The 22862-nt window shown below is 41.3% G+C and overlaps 1 protein-coding gene across 2 annotated transcripts in view; it reads left to right on the top strand.

Annotated features, from left to right (window-relative positions):
* SLC4A8 (solute carrier family 4 member 8) overlaps window positions 1–22862 on the top strand; it is an 89723-nt gene that overhangs the window by 1433 nt on the left and 65428 nt on the right. For both annotated transcript variants that reach the window (XM_036251369.1, XM_036251368.1), the window contains exon 2: window positions 12864–12945. In XM_036251369.1, coding sequence (XP_036107262.1) covers window positions 12864–12945 — 82 coding nt within the window. The remainder of the gene's footprint in view (window positions 1–12863; window positions 12946–22862) is intronic.

Raw genomic sequence — 22862 nt, 5'->3', positions numbered from 1 at the left:
CAATGTCCTTGCCCTCTGGAGCTTCCCATCGTGTGTGTGTGTGTGTATGTGTTGGGGGGGGGGGAGAAGAAATAACATCACAAATAAATGTATTATTATGAACTGTGGTAAGTGCTTTGAAGGAAAGATGTGGACAAAGACAAAATGTGGACAAAGATCTAAAGAATAAGTGTCACCTGAGGAAAGAGGGAGCTCAAAGGGCCCTGGAGACAAAGAGAACACCATATGCAAAAGCCCTGTGGCAGAAGGGGATACATCTGGCTATAAGACCTGAAAGAGGGCCAGTGTGGCTAGAGCCACAAAGAGCAAATGAGGGGAATGATGTGAGATGTACTCTGGTGTCCAAATATACAGGCCATTGTAGCCCATGCTGAGGTAGTTGGTATTTCTCTGAGGAACAAGGGGGAACCATAAAGAGATTTAAATAGGGAGAAAAGAAGAGCGACAGGTAGGGAGAGAGAATAAGCCAGAGAGAGAGAGCCAATGAGATCATGACCAGGTTTTCCTATTAAAAAGATTTTTCTGCCCTGGCCGGTTTGGCTCAGCGGTTGGAGCGTTGGCCTGAGGACCAGAGAGTCTGGGGTTCGGTTCCTGCTAGGGGCATGTACCCCCCCCCCCAAAAAAAGATTTTTTTTGGCTGCAGTGGGGAGAACAGGCTGGAATGAATGTGAGGAGACAGTGTCCTTAATGTGCAATTTGACAGGTTGTATTGTCAAGGTCATAATAACCTCTAGGCTTTTACTGGTGTGCGAAATTGATAGTTCCTGAGTGCTTCTGGCATGGGATAGAAAATAATAACCTCCTTTACTTCTAGTTCATGAAACTCTCATGGGTGATGGGATGAGGAGAAGAAAAGGAATAAAGTGGGAACAGTAGGATCCCATGAAGGCTGAGTTAGGTGATGGACAAATGGGAATGTGGTTATAGGGGGGAAAATAAATGAGGGTGGAAGGAGGAAAGTAAATGGGGTTGACTTGTGGGAGATATAATCAACCAACTGAAAATTACCAGATAAGCACCCTATGTGCCAAGTAGACTGTGTGGAAGGGAGATAGACCTTGCAAAATGAGGAGTTTATATAACTTATATAAATAGAGAGATTCCAGACATCACATCTAGATATCATAAGTCTGTATTATTTTCTCTGGTTTGGACTATTGCACTAGACTTCTAATGATTCCCTCTGCCTTCTCTCTTGCCATTCTACTTTAAGCATGACAGCCAGAGGGAGCTTTTAAAAACACAAATCACAAATCAGATTATGTTATATTCTATATTGAAACGTTTTAGTGATTTCCCAGTGCATTATAGAATAAAATCCAAACTCCGTATGATGGCCTACCAAGCTTTAATATGATCAAGGCCTCAGCCACCCTCCCTGACTGCCTCTCCTCTCCTCTCTCACCATGCACCCCTACACTGGCTTTTCATTTCTTCAATATAGCACTCTCCTTCATGCTTTAGGACCTTTGTTTGTACTGTTCCCTCTGCCTAGGACAATTTTCTACCTAGGCCTTTTTATGACTCAAGTGCCACCTCCTAAGATTGGCTTCCTGACCTTTAACCACAGTCACTCCGTTTCATATGACCCTGTTTTGTTTTGTTTTTTTTTAAATCCTCACCCGAGCCCTGGCTGGTTTGGCTCAGCTGTTAGAGCATTAGTCTGCAGATTAATGAGTCGTGGGTTTGATATCAATCAAGGGCATGTGCCTTGGTTGTGGTTCATCCCCGGCCCTGGTAGGGGTTGTATGGGAGGCAACCAGTCAATGTGTCTTTCTCACATCGATGTTTCTCTTTCTCTCTACCATTCTATCTGAACAAAGATGGAAAAATGGCCTCGTGTGAGTATTAAAAAATAAATAAATAAATAAATCCTCATCTAAGGATACTTTTCCATTTACCTTCAGATAGAGTGGAGGAAGGGAGGGAGGGAGGGGGGGAGAGAGAGAAAGAGAAACATCAATATGAAAAAGACACATCAATTGGTTACCCCACACACGACCCCAACCAGAGCTTGGGACCAAACTGCAACCGAGGTATGTGCCCTTGACCAGAATCAAACCCTCGACTCTTTGGTCCATGGGCCAATGCTCTAACCACTAAGCCAAACCAACTAGGGCCTGTTTTGTTTTCTTAATTGTACATATAATTTATCTGAAGTGTTCTTGTTTTAATTTCTTGCTTGTTTTCAAGTAGAAACTTTATGAGAGCAGGGACCAGGTACAAAGTATTTTCATCTAGCACAGTGCCAGGTATAATATAGGCGCTCAGTTGCATGAGTAAATGAATGATTGATTCTTTCAAAACCAAAGCCAATGGTGCCTCTCCTTAAGGAGCTCATGGCCTTGTCAGGATTAGCACAGGGCAGCAGACTGCCCTTGCTCCGTTACACAAAAGCTCTCCCTTCTGTGCCGTAATGTCTTCGCCCAGGTGTTCCCAGCTGGAAAATCTCCCCTCCTGTCCAAAATGTCCCATTTTAACCTTCAAACTCCTCATCACTATCAGAATTCATCACTCTGTCTTCTCTGCTTATGACACCCACCAAGTTCTGTTACTTCTCCCACCCCTTACTTATGGAATATACATATTCATCTTTACTGCTAACCTGACAGCTCCCTTTGATGATGATGTTTATGTAAGGTTTTATTGATGCTTGCCCTGTGCCAGATACTGTGTCAAGTGCTTTCCATGCATTATTTCATTGAAGTCTCTCAATAATCCTGAGAGTTACATGCTCTTATTATCCCCATTTTTCAAACAAGGAAACCAGTATGAAGAGAGGTTAAGCCACTTTTTCTAATAACTGGCTGCCCCTCTTCAAAGGATGTGCCCTTAATCACTCTACATTACTATAGCTTTTGTCTTTGACTCCTAGACTAGTGTCTGGCTCAGAGTGAGCATTTAATAAGTGTTTGGAAAATATATTTGGCAAGGTATACAAAGGATATTATTAGGATGGGAAGAGACTGGAATGAGGGAGCCAGCAAGGAGGCTGTAATTTAGGATGAATCAATAAGGTCTCATTGAATTTTGATGAGATCTCCAGAGGTGATTATTGAAATTTTAGGAGTCAGTGAACTCTTAAGGGGGTAGTCATGAAAGAGACAAGAAAGCTTTAGGGAAAGCCCCTAGTTTGGACAGGAACTGGGGACATCTTCAAAGCTGTTTGAAATTCTCCTGATTAGCTCTTTCAGAACCAAACAGAAGTGCTGGAGGAGAAGGCTGGAGAGGTCAGAACCATCAGCGCTTCAGTCAAGTGGTTCTGGGACTTGCAGGGAGGTTCAGGGAGCATGGAAGTGAAGGAGTGGGGAGCAAGTGAATTTGGGCAATTACTAAAGATTTTATGTGAACCAGGTCTGCTCAGAATGGAAAATTTTGCAGAAATTTTCAGAATAACAACCTGGTAAGTGAGTGATAGTTGAGAAGCCTGGCCAAATGGGAAGAGAGTCACACTGTATGTCTTATGGTGGGCTTGAGAAAACTCTAAGATAAGAGTTCCTGAATGAGCCCTGGCCAGTTTGGCTCAGCGGTTAAAGCATCAGCCTGTGGACCGGAGAGTCCCAGGTTCAGTTCCCACTGGGGGCATGTGCCTCAGTTGCAGTTTGTCCCCGCCCCGGTTGGGGCCGTATGGGTGGCAACCAGTCAATGTATCTCTCTCCCATCGATGTTTCTCTCTCTCTCTTCCCCCTTCCCTCCCTCTCGTTCTATCTGAAGATAAATGCAAGAATGTCCTCAGGTGAGGATAAAAAAAAAATTTAAGAGTCCCTGAATGAGACCTGAACACCCATGCCCAATGACTCTGGCACATGTCGGAGCTCCGTAAGTATTTTCTGAGTGAATGAATGAATGGCTCTGTAGAGGGCAGGTCAACTTTTCTGAGTACAGTTTATGGTACGCAGTCAGTAAGTATTTGCTGAATGTTTTTGAACAAAAATATCAACCATAGCGGCTCTCTCAGTACATTGCAGTATACAATTCATACTCTTGCACCCTCTCCCAACACATGCCAGATGTTCTTTCCCTAAGTGGGAAGCTGTGAGCATTCTCTTTACCTGGCTTTACTGGTTCTATTGGGAAACCAGTAGGAGAGGTGTGGGCTGTCCTGCCAAACAAAGAATTGAGGTCGTCTGGGGGATGATTCAGGCTGCAAACTTACTTCCTGAAATATTTGTAGATAATTGTCTTAGCTCATGGTTTGCCTTGGCAAGGTAGACAGGGCTTTTGGTCAAGTCCACACAGTAGTAATCAGGACACAGCAGAACAACTGTGTTTATTCTAAATCTGCTGCTAGGTAACAGCAACAAATCTTAGATAATGAAGAGGTTGCTTGTTTCCTGTAAGGTAGTAACACGTTTACTCTGGTCTTGGTAGTTAGAAAGCCATAATGTATGTATTAGTTTCTATTGCTTCCATAACAAATTACCACAAATTTAGTGGCTACACAACACATTTACAGTTCTGTAGCTCAGAACTCCAACAAGGTCTCAATGGGCAAAAATCAAAGTGTTGGTGGGGCTGTGTTTCTTTCTGGAGGCTCTAGGAGAGAATCTGTTTCCTTGACTTCTTCAGCTTCTAGAGGCTACCTGCATTCCTTGGCTCATAGCTCCTGTCCCCCACCTTCAAAGCCAGCAGCACAGTGTGTCTCAGACCCTGCCTTTGGCATCATGTCTCTTTCTCTGTCTCTACTCTTCTGCCTCCCTCTTCCACTTTTAGGGACCCTTGTGATTCATGGAGCCCACCAGAGAATCCAGGATAACCTCTTAATTTTAAATGCAGTGAATTAACTATCTTATTTTCATCTGCAACCTTATGTCAGGGGTCATTATTCTGCCTACCATAATGTATTAACCAGTAATCTATACTGAACAGGAGTGACTTCAAGTGTGGTTCAATAAAAGAATCACTGAGAAACCAGAACCATGTTGAAATTTGAAGCCCCTAGAAGGCTGCTGAAGAGTCTGAATAGAAAGTTCATGGGTAGTCAGGAGCTCATGGTCACCGAGAAGAGGTCTGGGACCCTTTTCTCTTGTTCTAGGATGGCTCATTCAGTGAGGAAATCAAATTAAGGTCATTAGAGAGTTGGGTCAGATTCAGTGACAGAGTCTTCAAGGGACCAGAATTCACAGACTTGGCTGGATGAAGAGGAAGATGGAAGTGAATAAAGAGATGGAGAACTATTGCAAGTCTTGGGGCAGTTTGAGGGACTAGATTCTGGAGCACTAAGGATTTAAGAAGGTAATAATGTGGATTTTGAGCTGTTCTCACTGTGGACATGAGCTTTCTAAAACAACCAGGTTCTTTGCTTTTAGCAATATTAGAGTATACTGTTAATGTAAAGAACACAGAGAAACTTGAGTTCTTCTTATCCCACTTAGCTCTTGTGAGACTGTGTTTAGCCTTGATTTCGGTCTGTTGTGAGGATTAAGTGAGGTAATATATGTAAAGCACAATGCTAGGCATATAGTAAGGGCTCATAAATATTTGTTTCTAATACTAATTGCATTAACTCAGTTTGTCGATTAGAAACCTTGGGGAAGCCACTTATATATCTGTTGATTAAAAAAAAAAATTGGTTAGCCTGGCTCATGTGGCTCAGTGGATTGAGCATCGTCCCATGGACTGAGAGGTCCTGGTTCGATTCCCGGTCAGGGCACATGCCCAGGTTGCAGGCTCAATCCTCAGTGGGGGGTGTGCAGAAGGCAGCCAATTGATGTTTGTCACATAGATATTTCTATGTCTTCCTTCCTCTCTCTCTAAAAAGTCAATGAAAACATATTTTAAAAATTGGTGTAATATATTAGAACTTAATAAAGGCTTGACTTTTTTTATTGTCCAGGGTGGGGGAGGGTGGAAGGTAGAGGGGTAGGAGAGTGTTACTATCTCTGAAAACATTGGATCCATAGGAAAAAAAGATGAAAGAGATCTTTAGAGGTAAAAAATCAGACTGACTGCTGGAAAGAAGGTAGGGTTGAGTTTGGCAGGACTACAACCCCACAGGTAGAGTGGAACAGCAGAGAGAGGGCCCAAGGTGGGCTCCACTGCCTGCTGTCTTCTCCCTCCTCTGCAGCCTCTGTGGCTACTTTTAGGAGCAGGAGCCATTATGTAAGACTCAGCCCTGCCCCTGCCTTTCAGTTTGTCCATTGACTGTAAATAAGAATCTGGTTTGCTACTCAGCCATAATTTATTCGTTTTCCAAGGCTCATAATAATGCTTTCTCTGGCACTATGTGCCTTGCAATTTCAATGTTTATTTAAACCCCTTAGTTCATTTTATCTTATCATGTCCTTGTGATAGGCACCCAAACCAATTCACATTTACCTAGTGGGTGGGTCATTATCAGTGAGTTAGGAGGAAGTACAGAAAAGAGCCTTAGAAACAGGGCCTTTGCTCTAGTTCATCCTTCTTTCTTTTTTCCTTCTCACTCCCTCCTTTCTTTTTTTTCCCAAACTTATATAATGTGGCTAACATGATTCTAATATTTTCTGAGTCATAAGCTCCCCTGAGAATCTGATGCAAGTTATGGACCCTGTCTCAAGAAAAATGCACACTCACACATAATCCTCTGAAGCCCACTCACAGGAACCCTAGAAATCCATGGTTAAGATGTCCCTGCCATAAACAATGATGGCATCAGAGAAAATAATAGCCAACTGGTGAGGAATCTGCAACAAGAACAGACCAATGAGACTTGATGTTTCATTTTTATGATTTTAAACAAACTTTATATATACTTGAAATTTATGGAAGATTTCAAGCATGTAACAAAGTAAGAAAAATTTGTAAAAATGAATCGTCATGTACCCAATTACTTGGCTTCAACAATAAACACACAGCCCGTATTGATTCATTTATGTCTCCAGCTGTTCTCCAACCAGACATCATGTTATTTCATCAGTATAAACTTCAGTACGCATCTCTAAAGATTAAGGACCATTTTTTAAAAAATGACATAACTATCATATTGCAATATTATTATTATTATTACATTTAAAAATTAACATATTCTTTATATAATCAAATATTCATTCAGTTGTTTAAAATTCTGTGAGTGCCTTATAAATTTTTTAAATAGTCGACTTATCTGAATCAGGATCCAAACAAAATCCACACATTCACTTTCAAGCCTGACCTTTCAAATGCCCTGGCTAATGGTGTTTGACAGTGGCTCTGTTTTCTTTGGCAAAACAAAGAAAGTAGATGAATGTTTATTCAGTGAATTTAGGCTCTTGTTAACCAATCTAATTAAGGAAACAAACAAGAAGTCGATTTTTCAACCTGGATTTTTCAGACAGCTGACCTTGCTCTTTGTATTTTGCTTTCATAGTCTTTGAGTCAAAAATCAATCATCCCTTCGTTCCCCTCTTCATCCAGATTCCTGCTGTGTTCTATGTTGTGTGAGGTATCTGTAGACAGTATTAAGCATCCTAATTAATTCGTCCTTGTCCTCTGGATATTACAAATCTGTAGGGAAGCGAACATAAAAAATTATTATGAGAAAATATGTTATATGACTTAAATAAAGAGTTCAGAAAACTAATACATATTTATTCATAAAAATTTATTGCATAATTACCACATACTGGACATTTTACTAGGTGCTAGGTACACAGTGGTGAACATAAGTACCTACCCTCCTGGGACTTATAGGCGCGCAAGCTACTTAAAATGGTAAAGCAACTATATTAGACTTGGGGAGAAGTAACACAAAGAAGAAAATATGTGGCTCCTGCTGTCAGGAAATTTATTATCTTAATCATAAGCTAGGTGAACAAATAAATCAAAATTTTTCCATCTGAGAGTTATTTCTCAGACAGGACTTATATGAGAGTTTTTATTAACTTAGCTGGAAGTGAAACTGACATGCTTAGAAAATTGACCCAAAGCACTTATGATAATAAAAACATTTATGTCACCCTGGCCGGTTTGGCTCAGTGGATAGAGCGTCGGCCTGCGATCCAGAGAGACTCAGATTTGGTTCCCGCTAAGGGCACGTACGCTGGTTGCAGTTTGTCCCCGACCCTGTTGGGGTTGTGTGGGTGGCAGCCAGTCGATGTGTCTCTCTCACATCGATGTCTCTCTCTCTCTCTTCCTCTCTCTCTCCCTCTCATTCTCCCTCCCATTCTATGCAAAAATGTCCTCAGGTGAGGGAAAAAAAAACATTTATGTCAAAGGTATATTTGAAGATTTTTAATAACATTTATAAAATGTAACCCTGGCTGGTTTGGCTCAACGGTTAGAGTGTTGGCCCTTGAACCAAGAGCCACGGGTTCTATTCCGGTCAAGGGCACGTACCTTGGTTGCAGTTTGTCCCCGGCCCTGGTCAGGGTTGTGTCGGACGCAATAATCAATGTGTCCCTCTCACGTCGATGTTTCTCTCCCACTCTATCTTGAAGATGAATGGAAAAATATCCCTGGGTGAGGATTAAAAAAAAAAAAAACAACTTATAAAATGTAATAATAAACTAATATTTCTAAGTTATTATTTTACATATCTGTAATCTTTCAATTTTATCTATAAATATTTGAGTATGTATCACTAAAAGATAAGGATTCTTAAAAAAATAAGCAGAATACTAACCTAAAAAGAAAACTAACAATTTCTTTAAAAACATGAAGGATCTAGTCAATATTCAAATTTTCCATTGTCTCAAAAGTCATAATTTTTAATAAGTATTTAAAAAATAACCAAAAAATTTATTTCAGTTAGTTTAGAGAGAGGAAGGGAGAGGAGGAGAAACATAGGGACATCGATGAGAGAGAACATTGATTGGCTACCTCCTGCATGCCCCCCACCGGAGATTTGGCCCACAACACGGGCCAAATGTGCCCTGACCGGGAATTGAACTGGTAACCTCTTGGTACATGGGTCAATGCTCAGCCATTGAGTCACACTGGTCGAGCTGATTCACTGTGTTTTCAGTAAATTGGTATTTGGATTTAGAGGCTTGATCAGATTCAGGGACAATTTATTTGGTAAGATTGCCTCATGGGTGGTGATAAAGTCTCCCATTAGGAGGCAAATGATTGTCTCTCTCTCTGTGATGTTAGTGGCTGTTGAAAATCAATGCAATCCATTTGGACTGCAAAACAACAATTTTCTAATTCTAACACTCCTTTTCCACTTATTCTTTTTTATAATAAGAAACTTCTCTCACCTGGCCGGTGTGGCTCAGTGGATTGAGTGTCGTCCCATGGACTGAGAGGTCCCGGGTTCCATGCCCGGTCAGGGCCCATGCCCGGTTTGTGGGCTCCATCCCCAGTGAGGGGTGTGAAGGAGGCAGTGGATCGATGTTTTTCTTTTATCAATGTTTCTATCGCTCTCTCTCAAAAATCAATAAAAACATATTTAAAAAAAAATTTCTTTCATCTACTCTATGGTACAATTTATATGGGAAAACCAGAAATAATTTTTATCAGTTAGTTTATTAGCATTATCTTCCAATGTTGGCCATTTAATTTTTTTTAAAAAGAAGTTTTTATTGATTTTTTTAGGGAGAGAGATAGAAACATCAATGTGCGAGAGAAACATCAATCAGTTGCCTCCTGCACACCCCCTACTGGGGATTGACCCTGAACCCCGGACATGTGCCCTGACTGGGAATCTAACGGGGAGGTCTCGGTCCATAAGATGACACTCTGTCCACTGGGCCACACCAGCCAGGCCAATCAGTTCATTTTTGAGGTGACATTATGAACTCGTGGATTGTAATATATTTGATATATTCAATCTGTTGCAATTATTACTCTTATTGGTTATCAAATTGTCCTATTTTTGGCAAGGGACCTCTTCAAGTTGGCTACTGAGTCCTTTTAACACAACTCTAGTTGTCTTTGTATGCTTTTTAGTAGAAAATGGTACTTTAAGAGACCACAATTTAGGTGCTAATGATACTCATTGCTATCGGCTGACCATTTTTTCTAGGGCTTTTGAGTGGACAGAGCTAGAAAATATAAATTTAAAAACATTTACAGATAAAAATACATCATATATTCTTGTTGATACTTCCAATATTAATTCAGGACTACATTGGTTTTTACTTGACTTCTATCTTACAATTATATCTCTTTTCACCCCTGCTGAGAACCCCAATTCTCAGTCACACTGTGACAGAAAAAGTTCACATAATTATTTGTTTGATCTCACAATACACAACAGTCTCAGAACAATAACACCGACACTACAACCAACAATATGGTAGCTAAAAAGCAGTTTAAGATCTTTTCCAATTTTTTTTGTCCTTAGGGAATATCCCACTAAGGATATTCAACTTATTATATTTTAAAATTACTTGGAATAATTTATCTTGGAATAGTTATGCCATTAATTTGGCATTTGTTTTTATTTTGTTTTTGATTTCTGGGAATTGCTTTTAAAATTTAAAATTTTGTTTTAAAATTATGTGAAATATTTATAAAATAAGGTATCTTCATAGAATTTTAGTTTCTATCTGTGTCTCCTTTCCTCTGTGTCCTCTCTCCGTCTATAGTAACTATTTCAAAACATCTTTTATGGCTTATAATCTTCCCTTATATATTTTTAAGTATAAGCAGATGCTTTTGGCCCAAAACCCTTTCTTAGACAAAAATTGTAGTTTTTTTCACCTTAATTTTTATTTTTTATTGATTTTAGAGAGGAAGGGAAAGAGAGAGAGAGAGAGAGAGAGAGAGAGAGAGAGAGAAACATCAGTGAGAGAGAGCATCAATTGGCCACCTCCTGCATGCCCCCAACGTGGGATTTGGCCCACAACCTGGGCATGTGCCCTGACCAGGAATCAAACCAGAGACCTCTTGGTGCATGAGTCAATGCTCAACCACTGAGCCACACCAGCCAGGGTCCATCTTATTATTATTATTTTTTACCTCACTCAAGGACATTTTTGCATTTAAGATAGAGTGGGAGGGAGAGCGAGAGAAAAACATTGACGTGAGAGAGACACATTGATTGGTTGCCACCCACACGATCCCAACCAGGGCTGGGGACAAACCACAACTGAGGTACGCGCCCTTAATGGGAATTGAACCCGGGACTCTCTGGTCCACCAGCCAACGCTCTAACCGTGGAGCCAAACTGGCCAGGGCTCCACCTTAATTTTTATACTTAATATTATATTTTGGAGATTATTCCATAGTAGTAATAATATATACTTTTAAATATATGTCTATACAACTAAATTAATAAATAAGATATTTTAAGGTGATATTTGAGTATTTCATCTACTTTCCTAAAAGGTTATTTAAATTGACCTCAAAAACTTTTTTTGAATCTTCTTTTTAGAAAAATGAATTGTCTTATATTCAGGGTTGCCTTATTTGGAGGCATAGATGATAACTACAAAATAGTAAAATTAGAATAGTAAGCTGGACATTTGAGCAGGACCTGGAAGGATGGTGAGGACTTGTGTGCTGGAGAGTTGGGGAAGGGGGAGCGTTAGATGACTGGACAGTTGTGAGCAGAGGCATGAAGGTGGGAATGTGCATGGTGCTCGTGGGATCAGAAGCCTGGCTGGAGCTGCAGGTTTGGTAAGGAAAACAGACTAGCAGGGAAATCAACTAAGATATATTTTTTAAATAATTCAGGGTACGGTGAAGGTCTTGATAAAGTAGGTGCCATTATATTCTTCTTTTAACAAAGATTTACTGAGCACCTACTCTTGGAAAGTCTGTACAGAGTGCTGGGGAAACAGTGGTGAGGAAGACAGATGCGGTCCCTCCCAAGGAGAAGTACAGTGTGCTGTGGGGCATAAAAATTGGGAGGCCTAGCTTAGTTTAGAAGAGTGGTAGTCAGGGAAGGCTTTCCAAGAAGTGCATTTAGGCTGAGATCTATGGGATGCTGAGTAAGTTATTAGTTGCTGGTGTTGGGGGTGGGGATAGTAGGCAGGGATGGTGGCTGCAGGCAGAAGGAGCAGCGCTCAGGGAAGACAGTGAGTATGGTTCCAGAACTGAAAAGAGAATGTTCAGCGTGACTGAAAGCGTTGGAGAGTATGGGACAGAGTGGATGTGAGATGAGAGTGAATTTGAGGGAAATTGCAAAGGAAGCCTTGATAAGAAAAGAGAACTGTTTCCCTGAAGGCATATAATAGGCACTTCATATATATATGGAATGGATGAATAAATATGTTTGATAAATCAAATGTGGACTAAGAAATGATGGGGCCATAGAAAAGAGTAAGTAAATGAGCACAGGCTGCTAGTTTTGGAAGGAAGATTGGTTTGGTTTTAGACACATGAGTCTTGAGGTGTGGCATCCCAGTGGTTTGTGAGATACTGAGACACACTGTTTCTGCTGTTGAAATTGTAATACTCAAGTGAGGGAAACAAAAAGGTAGACCACTCTTCCTTGGGAATTATATTTAGAGAAAGAAGATGGGCCTTAAGATGAGACAGAGAAGACTTGGTCAGGGAGCAGGAAGGAGAATTTCAAGGACAGAGAGTTAAACAGGCTCAAGTGCTGCAGAGGTTAAGGAGACCAATTTACACAAACTGAGACAATGTGGTTGGCACCACTTACAAAATGCCAGCCTGTTATATGGATGTATAAATGGAGTGCAGAGGTGAGAAGGCATGAGATCTGCAGTCATAAGACTTGTCCTCAGTCCCAACTCTGCTTTTTATCCTACTTGTGGATCTTGAGCAATAATTATTTAATGTTTTCTGAGTCTCAGGCTGCTCATTTATAAAATGAGAAAGAGAATGGCTGCCATGCTTGTATCTCAAAGTTATTGTGAGGTTCAAATTAAAAAATATATATACACCATTGTGTTTTTCTTCCAAGTGTTGCATAAAGAGTCTGACACATGGTACTTAACTGAATGTTTGAATGAATGTATGGGTATTATTATGACTATTTATTTATGTTTTAACAGAGACCAGATGAAGAAGCTGTGGTGGATCAGGGTGGGACCAGCACAATTCTCAACATTCACTATGAGAAAGAAGAGTTGGAAGGTAAGAGCCACTGTTCTATGTAATGGGGGAAATTAGTGAGAGGCAACCTGGTGTGGAGGGAACAGTTTTGTCATCAGGAGACCTGGGTTTGAGCCCTAACTCTCACTAGCTGTGAGACCTTGGGGGGAAATCCCTTAATTTCCTTTAGCCTCAATTTCCTTGTCTGTTAAATAAAAGTAGGGATAAAATACCTGTCTTACTATTAGGATCTAATTAATAGTTAGCCTGTGAGACAGTGCTCTGAGCATTGTGAAGTCCAATATAAACATTAATAAATGACCTATTCCATGAGAATGTGAAGTACTCATATCAGTTTATTGATTCCTGACAACTGCTTAGATATATAAATATATACAAAATTTTAAAAGAAAAATGATTTTTTAAAGCTCCATTTGGCTATAAAACCCTGCTTTTACCCCATTTACAGTGTTTGAACTCTTTCCTTCTAACTAAACCCATTTCTGCCTGGCATTTTTATCTAAGCAAGAAAAGGGAAAAGCACGTACATACCTATAACATAGTCTTTAAGATTCATAGCAGAGAGTTATATAAAAATCCAACTGAAGTGGACAGAAAGAGGCATTTTTATTGACCTATTCTTTCTAGTTGACCTTATTAAGGCTCTTCTTCCTTTCTCTCCTGCTGCACCCTTAGCTCCCACAGGCCCACTGTGTGGTGTCCTTGTGCTTTTCTTTTTCCCATGAGGCCTAGTTTCCTGAGAGGCGGTGATGCTCGGGTTTATTAGAGAAAGGATCCTATCTAGTATAGCTTTAATGAGAACCCACATTTGGCTCAAAAGCATTTGTGAACTCTCCGCAGCATTCCCTGCAAAGTTGAAGGCTATGATACAGCAACTTTCTAATGACAAGGACAGCATGTGAAAAATCCTCTCTGTACTGCTGGTTCCCGTGACGTCTTTTTTCATCAAAGTTGTACAATCCCCAGAGAAAACTTGTCCTTTGGATGGGGAGAGTGAAAGCTCTAGAGGCTGACTCAGCCTCTGCATCTGTTACCATGAGAACTTATGTGGGTGGCTCTGTGGAGGTCAGTGGAGTTTGGATATAGCAAGGTCAAGTTTCCCAAGTTATTTTAATCAGATGGAAGAGCCACTGTGGGTTTCAGCAACTGGGAGAAAGTGGGAGAAGGAAAGGGCATGGGGGGTGGGAGGCTAACATTTGAATGACCTTTTGTGGCTTTTGTACAAGCTGTCTTTTTTATCTTCTCAACGACAAAGACAGGTTGGTTTTTTCCCTATTTTAAGGGAAACTACCCACGATCATCTAACCCAATAATTTTCAACCTTTTTTTTTTTTTAATCTCACGGCATACAAATTAATTACTAAAATTTTGCAGCACACCAAAAAACATAATTTTTGATGATCTGACAAAAAAATAGGTATAATTTTGATTCATTCACACCAGACAGCTATTATTGTGTTGGCTGTTGTCATTTTTTAAATTTTTTAATTTTTTTACAGAGAGAGGAAGGGAGAGAGAGATAGAAACATTGATGTGAGAGAGAAACATCAATTGGCTGCCTCCTGAAGGCCCCCCTACTGGGAATCAAGCCCACAACCCGGGCATGAGCCCTGACCGGAAATCGAATCAGAACTTCTCAGTCTATGGGATGACACTCAGTCCACTGAGCCACACCAGCTGGGATTTTTTTTTTAAATCCTCACCTGAGGATATGCTTTTTATTGAGGAGAGAGAGAGAGAGAGAGAGAGAGAGAGAGAGAGAGAGAGATTGATTTGAGAGAGAAACATCCTTATGTGCCCCAACCGGGGATTGAACTCGCAACCTAGGTATGTGCCCTGACCAGTAATTGAACCCTCAACCTTTTGGTGTATGGGACAGTGCTCCAACTAACTGAGCCATCCAGCCAGGGATGTTGTCATTTTTAAAGTTTTTCATTTGACAATCTAAGGAAAAAGAGGTCTGTGCCCCTGACTAATAGTCGGGTATTGTAAGTCGCTGATGTAGTCTGAGGGCAGGTGAGACAGGATGGAAGTCTGCTTTCTCTGCTCTGTCACACTGCCTGCGAGGGAGGACAGTGTCCAGCACTAACCACCCAATCACAACATCTTGCTCCATTATACAAACATTTTTATGTATTATCTGCCCTCCTTCTGCCTTGATAATCCTGTTGCCTCTCTGCCTTCTTATTGCTCCGTGGGAGCAGTGTCACTCTCAGTGTAGCTGTTTGGGCCCACTAGACCTTCCTCCTCTGCACGGAGGTAACCATTTATAAACACTCTTGTCTATTGGGGAGTAGAATAAAAAACTTGGGCAATCTCTCTTGAATCCTGAGGACTGTGTTCCTTCCTCAGAGGTCAGCTGAGTAACTGGCAGTAGGAGCAGCTTCTCATGATGACCTCATCTATCCATGCATTCTCCATTTTGCCATAAAAGATAGTCATCTATTATGATGTCATTACTAGGTGGTAGTGTGTTGGAAAATGGTCCTTTATACATAGATCCTTCTTGAAAACTAGAATCTTATTTATGTTAGCACTATTTTAAGAAAGCACTCTAAGCAAATCAAAGACAAATGCGTCTGCTTCTCAGGTCTGATGTGGTTCTAGAGCAGCGCTGGAGAGAAGAGGGATTTGCTCCAGGGCTGGCCACGCTGTGGGCTCTTCCCCAACCTCCTGTGAGGGCAGCTCTCAGACTCAGACTCAGACTCAGGGTGGCATCGTCTCTTGAAGGTGTGGGATAAAATCAGTCTCAATTGGATGGGAGACAAGTGTAATATATTCTGATTCGATATGTAGGCCATGATACAAAGTTCTGTGGCTGCAGATAAATCCCTGATCTTCCTTCCCCTTTATTCCACACTGTCTACCCTACGTGACATAAGTCATTTCCTCGTCTATTTTCAGATCTACTCTGAGATTTAGTCTCTTGACATTGTGAGAGACTTTTGTAAATGTGGGACTTTTGCGTAAGTTAATTCCATCTGTAGTAGATGGTGCATTAAACCATGACATTGCTTTTTTCTTTTTTAATATAGGAGAGGAGTCAAAAGCAAACATTAGAACTGATTTCCAAATATAAACTCATGAATAGCAATAGTCCATGATGTCCTCTCCCAGGCCCAGAGGAACACGAAGCAGTTGCTTTAGTTAGAAGAATAGATTTTTCCAGTTTTTTCAGGCAGATCATTGTTCCTGATTAACTACTAGAGTAATGAATCCTAGAATACGTTTAGTGCCTTCTACTAAGTTTTTAACAAATATGTAAGAGCCATTTGCTCATATTTATAAGTTTAAAAGAAAAAAAAACCACATGTAACATTCCCCCTGGTGGTTATTGACTGCATCAACCTCTAGCCCAGGGGAGAGGGACACCTTTTGTGTGTGCTAATGAGTTCTGTCTGTACTCTTGGTAGGGAAACAGCAGGTAGGGAATGGTGAATCCATTCTGCATTTGAAGGGTGCATCCCAGCTGTGACTTCTGTCCTGTTCCACGAGATTCAGTCCCAGTTCACTAATGATTGTTCTCTATGTTTGTATACATAATTATTTTTAACAATATACACTGTTACATCTTTCCCATAAGTTTTACCAAATGAATACTTATATTTGTATACAGCTCGACCCCCCAAAGAGTAGATTTGGCAATGAGTGGAAAAAAGAATGGAGAATTAGATGGGAAGAGGTGGAATTTGGTTGAGTTGATAGGTATATGAGGGGGATGGGGCTTGTGAAGGTAGGAGAGCAGTTGAATGGCTAGTGAAGTGAGATAGGATTAGTTTATCGAGGTCACTAAGCTGCCAGAATCCAGCTATGACTGGATTTTATTGGTGCTATATTAATTTCCTTGTATCCGTTTGTCATCTCTTCTGCTGATTTCACTCAGAAAACCTAAGTTTCTGCTTCAGAGTTCCCAGCCTAGAAACTGATGTCTAATTTTCTGATAGCTACTTGGACCTCTGCAAGGGCTTATTTTCATTAATGCTTGTCTTGCTGGTGTTTTCAAAAGGCCGGCACTGTGGTTGGCTAATGTTTGTGAGAACTGATTAGGCTAAAAGAACTTTACTGAGACTCGGAGGAAGGAGTGTTCTTTCTCTAAGATTTAGGCTTTACTTTACTTTCTACAGAGCCATCAAAGGCATCTATAGGATGTTTTCCCCGTTGTGCCTAGTGGGAATTTAAATATCAAGCAAAGCCATACATTATTTACTCAACAAACATTTACTGAGACCCTTTTATGTTTTTTATTTATTTTTATCCTCACCCGAGGACATTTTTGCATTTATCTTCAGATAGAGTAGGAGGGAGAGAGGGAGGAAGAGAGAGAGAGAGAAACATCGACGTGAGAGAGACTCACGGAGTGATTGCCACTCACACGACCCCAACTGGAGACACGGACAAACTGCAACTGAGGTGCGTGCTCTTAGTGGGAACCGAACCTGGGACTCTCAGATCCATGGGCTGATGCTTTAACTGCTGAGCCAAACCAGCCAAGGCTACTGAGTCTCTTTTATAATCTCTTTTTGCAGCAATAAGAAGAAGAATGAGAACAATAACCATTGTGACTTCTTCAGAGAAAGCCTTAGCCCCAGCCTTTCTTAGGTTTTGAACATTAGAACCTGGACTGGCCATCATGTGGACAAGCCCTGAGAAGTCACTCGGTCCAACCTCCTTGTTTCACTTTAATAGTGTCAGGGAGTAAATTAACCAAGAAAATAAAATCTAATAACATGGGTTCTAATATCTAATCACTGCCTTCTCAATTTCTCTTTAGAATATAGTTAAGTAATACTAGCAATATACAGCACGAGCCCAGTGGAAATATTTGGAGTGTGTTTATGGAGAAGTGAAGTCCTAGCCTGGCCAGTAACATTCTGGGGGATTTGCTGAGAAGCAGCAGCACGTGGTTGGCATGGCCCTACTGAAGGACTGAAAGTCACCCCTCAGACTGTTCTTCACCTAAGTCCAGCTCTACCTAGACACACCTGATTTTACAACACTCAGGTTACTGTTTTAGGGGGTGGTTGAAGTGATTCTCTAGGATCTAATTATGCTTTTCTTGGCTCACAAGTTCTTCATGTCTGTGCCTGTCTGTCTCTTTAACCTTTCTCCCTCCTCCCCTTTCCTCTTTCTTCTTGTTTTGGCTTTACTGGCTATCCTTTGCCTTGGAACCAGCCCCACACATTGCCACTGTAGGGCCTGGCACACGATCTTTCTCTTCCTGGAACACTCTTCTTCCAGGTCTTCTCATGACCTTCTCATCACTGGGATGTCTGTTCTCATCATCTTAGCTGAAGTCTCCCTTCTCCATCCTGCCCTCTACCACAAGCACTCTAGCACTTCACTGGATTTATTTATAATAATTAGCAAGATTTTAAGTAATATGTTTTTGTTGTTATGATGTCTGTCTTCCCCAAGTAGAATCTGTGTCTTGAGGACAGGGATTTTGTGCTGTTCAATACTGTATCCCCAGCCCTTGGGATAGGACCTGGCACAATTAGGTAACTCCAGCCTGAGTTGACCTCAGTGGTGTACTACAGGGACCTAATTAAATACTAGAGATGAACATTGTTAGTTAACAGATGGTATTTTATTAAGATAGTATTCAATTTAGTCATTTTCATACTATCGTTTTCACTGATAATGTTAGAGGTCTGGAATCCCACATCTAAGAAAATGACTTCTCATAGTTATATTTCTGTTTCAGTTAAGTTGCAAGATGACTACATTATATGTAGAAACCTGCCTGTCAAAAATGTCCTGAGATGTGCCCAAGTCAACAGGACTATCCTGAGATAGGCAGTGTGGAAGAGGTGGGATTCTACCAGACTAAATATTTTATTATCCTGCCTGCTTATTATTCTTTTTTTTTTTTTTTTTAGTTAATCCTCATCTGAGGATATTTTTTCATTTCTTTTTTTTTAAAAGAGAGTGGAAGGGGGGAGGGAGGGAGAGAGAGAGAAAAAAAAAATCGATGTGAGAGAGACATATCAATTGGTTTGCCTCCCACACAACCCTGATGGGGGCCCAGGGATCAAACCTGCAACCCAGGTACATGCCTGTGACTGAAATCAAACCCAAGACCCTTTGGTCTGCAAGCTAACACTGTAATCACTGAGCCAAACTGGCCAAGGCAAGTCCTGCCTGCCTCTTTTTTAATTATTCAATCAATTAATTAATTAATTTGTTATCCTCACTCAAGGATATTTTTGCATTTATCTTCAGGTAGAGCGGGAGGAAGAGAGAGAGAGAAACATCAACATGAAAGAGACACACCAACTGGTTGCCACCCACATGACCCCAACTGGGGCCAGGGATGAACTACAACCAAGGCATGTGCCCTCAGTGGGAACTGAACCCTGGACTCTCTGGTCCACAGGCTGACGCTATCACTGCTGAGCCAAACTGGCTAGGGCCTGCCTGCTTCTTAACACTTTAACTAATCTCTGATCATCTTCCCGTCTAATCCTCACTGTTTCTTTTTTATTTTGCATTATCACTTTGGAAATTGAAAGACAGAGGACAAAAAAAAAGGAGGGAGAAATAAAGAAAAGGGTGTTAGAGTAGCACTCCAAGGCATTTTAACCCCACTTGGAAGTGGAGAGCACTATTAAGGAACCCCCAAAGGAGAAGTTGAGCACAGTCTTAGGAAACCCCATTGCTGGGTAGAGAAGAAAATGAAGAGTTGTTAACTTTCCATGAAGTCTCCTTATCTAGGAAATCTTCCAGGACTAAGCTTTCAATGATCAGGTTGGCTAGGATTTTCTCAATCCTCTCATGCCCTGGTGAGTATTTCATCCACCCTAAACACCTTCATGTTGGTTACTTATTGCTTTTGTGGTTCTCTCCAAATTAGAGGCCTTCTTAGGTCATATTATGTTCTCCTGCGGGTTTATGTTCCTAGGATTTATTCTATTTTCTGGATATGTGGAGAGATGACCATGTATAAAACACTGTGTACTTTGTTATGTGAAGGATTGCAAAAGGAAGAAGGTCTGACCTGGGACCTTGACGAGCTTGCAAATGAATAGTGGGAGATAACATGGATAGAGGCTTAACTTTATTATTATTATTATTTTTTTTTCCTTCCTTACCCGAGGATATTTTTCTATTTATCATTAGATAGAGTGGGAGGGAGGGAGAGAGAGGGAGACAGAGAGAAACATCGCTGTGATACAGCCACATCGTCTGGTTGTTTCCCACACGACCTGACCAGGCCCGAGGATGAACTGCAATCGAGGTATGTGCCCATGACCAGAATCAAACTTGTGACTCATTGGTCCGAAGGCTGATGCTCTAACCACTGAGCAAAACTGGCCAGGGCAATTATTATCATTATTATTATTATTTTGTTGTTGTTGTTGTTAATCCTCACCCGAGGATATTTTTTTCCATTGATTTTTAGATAGAATGGAAGGGAGGGAGGAAGGGGAGGGGGGGAGAGAGAGAGAGAGAGAGAAACATTATGTGAGAGAGACGCATCCATCGATTGGTTGCTTCCCATGAGACCCTGACTGGGGCTGGGGATGGAACCTGCAACCCAGGTACATGCCCTTGACTAGGAATCAAACCCATTGCCCTTTGGTTTGTGGGCCAATGCTCTAACCACTGAGCAAAACTAGCCAGGGCTAGAGGCTTGACTCTAATTAATGCAAGGCATAAAGTGAGTGCACAAGAGACTACTACCCAAGGACTCTGGAGATTTAGAGGAAGGAGGTGGCACATCTGATCAGCAAGATCAGAAATAATACCATGAAGGAAAGTACATTGTAATAAATTTTGAAGGAGTGAGCCATGTTGATGTCCAGAGAGCACTGGCACATTTGTAGAATAGTGGTTTGAAGAAAGAGTATGAGATGATAGTAGCTGCAGCAGCCAAGACCATGAGGAGGAGACAGAGTCAAAACCAAGCCATTCTCTTGCTAAAGTAGATGCAGAAGGTAAACATCCATAGATATTTTTTCTCCGAGAACATTTATTCAATGTGAGCATGTGTGGGATTTTCACTTTTGTCTCTCTTGAGCTGATCACTCAGTTCTTTTAGAGATCTTTCTCTTTATTTTCCTATTGAATATATAATTTGTCCTAGAGGAAGAAAAGACTAGAAAGGAGGCTGGGGTCCCGAGCATGCCGAAGCATGATGGGTGCTGGCTGTGTAGGAGTGAGCAGTGATCAGAAAAGTGCTTCAGGAAGATTGAATTGGTCTGGGAGAAAGGAAGGAGGTCCAAGTGGGAGGAGAGAAAGGTTTGACATCCCTAATCTATAGGATTGGAGCCCTGAGGGGGAAGGGTAGAGGTGGAAATCTAAGGTAATTCTGTGGTTTTGAGCCTGGAAAGTTGAGAGAATGGCGATGCCATGGACAGAAACATAAAGAAATTAGTATGGGCCTGCTTTGAGATGGAGGATGGTGATTTGCTTTGGGACATAATTGAATAATTCAGATAAAGACTTGGGGGTCATTTGTAGAAGTGAACTTTGAAGTGAACTCAGGGGAGTAAATATCACTAAACAAAGAGAAGAAAGGTTCAAGGAGGGAAACCCGGGGAGCCTTTCTTTGGTGGATCGTGGGATTGTGGAAGGGATGAACAAGTACTGTCAGAGGAGTGCAAGTGAGTGAGGGAGGGCGGCAGGGCAGGCAAGTGAGTGAGGGAGCTCAGACCACCAAGGGGAGGAAGTGGTCAAGGGATTTGGATACTGTCTGCAACATGGTGGGCTCTCAACAAAGTCTTTTAATTGAAGTGAGAGAGACATAAGATGATAGAGATTTGGTGGTCTTTGGGGTGTATCTAAGGAGGGCAGTTTCAGTGGAGAATGGTCGTATGCAGTAAAGGAACAAGGAATCGGTGAGGAAAGGGAGCTAGGTTGGCAGACCATTCTTGTAAGTGGTTTGATGGAGAAGGGAAGAAGCCAGTCAGAAACGTGGGAGAGTAGCACTGCATTGGGAAAGTTTCTTTTTAAGATAAGAAAGACGTGCGTGTGTATGTAGTCAGGAGAAACTTGTGGAGGGAAAGGAGAGTCGGGTATAATTGATGGAGAATTCCAGAGGGGTGGGAAGAGATGCTTGTTAGCCTGGCAAAGAGGAGAAACTCGGGGAGGAAAGTGAGCCAGGCTAAGGTGGAGGAGCTTATGTGAGAGGGCCTGAGTCTTCTTGTTAAAATGTGAAGCGAGGTCACCTGCTCAGGGGGAGAAAACGTGGAGAAGGCTGTGAATTTGAAGACAGTGACTAAAGACTGGAACAGCTTTTGTGATGGAAGATGTTGGGAGTCAGCCTGAGATCTAGAGTGCAGATCAGCAGTAACTGGGCAGAGTGGGGTAAACCAAAGCTCTGTGTGTTGGGGGTGGGCGTATCCTCCTGGAAGCTTCTGGCTAGGCAGGAAGGCAAGTGAAGCCAGATGGAGGTGAGAGAGACCTGTAAGTCATGAACAGAACAAAATAAGGTTTATGGAAGGAATGAGGGAGCAAGGAAAGGAGGAACTAGAGAGAAATGCTATTGGATCATTTTTTCATGTTCCCCTCTTTTTGTAGAATTATTTAATATATCCCCATATGACCCCAACCCTATACTCCTTCTGATTTGTAACTAGTCTCTCATGCTAGTCTACACTGTGCATTCAACAGTACAGAAGAAAAAAAGATGGTGGAAACTGATCCTAGAATATACTGGCTGCTAAAATTTATTCCAGCATTGTGTTAAGCATTTTAGACATTATTTTTTAAATGTTTTATTTGTTTTTTAACTCATCTTTATTGTTAAATATATTACAGATGTCCCTCCATTTTTCCCCATTGACCCCTCCTCCCCAATCCAGCCCTCCTCCTGCCTTCCCTACCCTATTGTCGGTGTCCATTGGTTATGCATATATGTATAGAAGTTCTTTGGTTTATCTCATCCCACCCTCCATCCCCACTTCCATTTGAGGTTCATCAATCTAACAACCAAT

Source organism: Molossus molossus, unplaced genomic scaffold (assembly GCF_014108415.1).
Source record: "Molossus molossus isolate mMolMol1 unplaced genomic scaffold, mMolMol1.p scaffold_m16_p_10, whole genome shotgun sequence".
In the NCBI taxonomy this organism is placed as follows: Eukaryota; Metazoa; Chordata; class Mammalia; order Chiroptera; family Molossidae; genus Molossus; species Molossus molossus.
The sequence above is the reverse complement of the archived record's forward strand: the minus strand, read 5'-3'. Positions and strand labels throughout refer to the sequence as shown.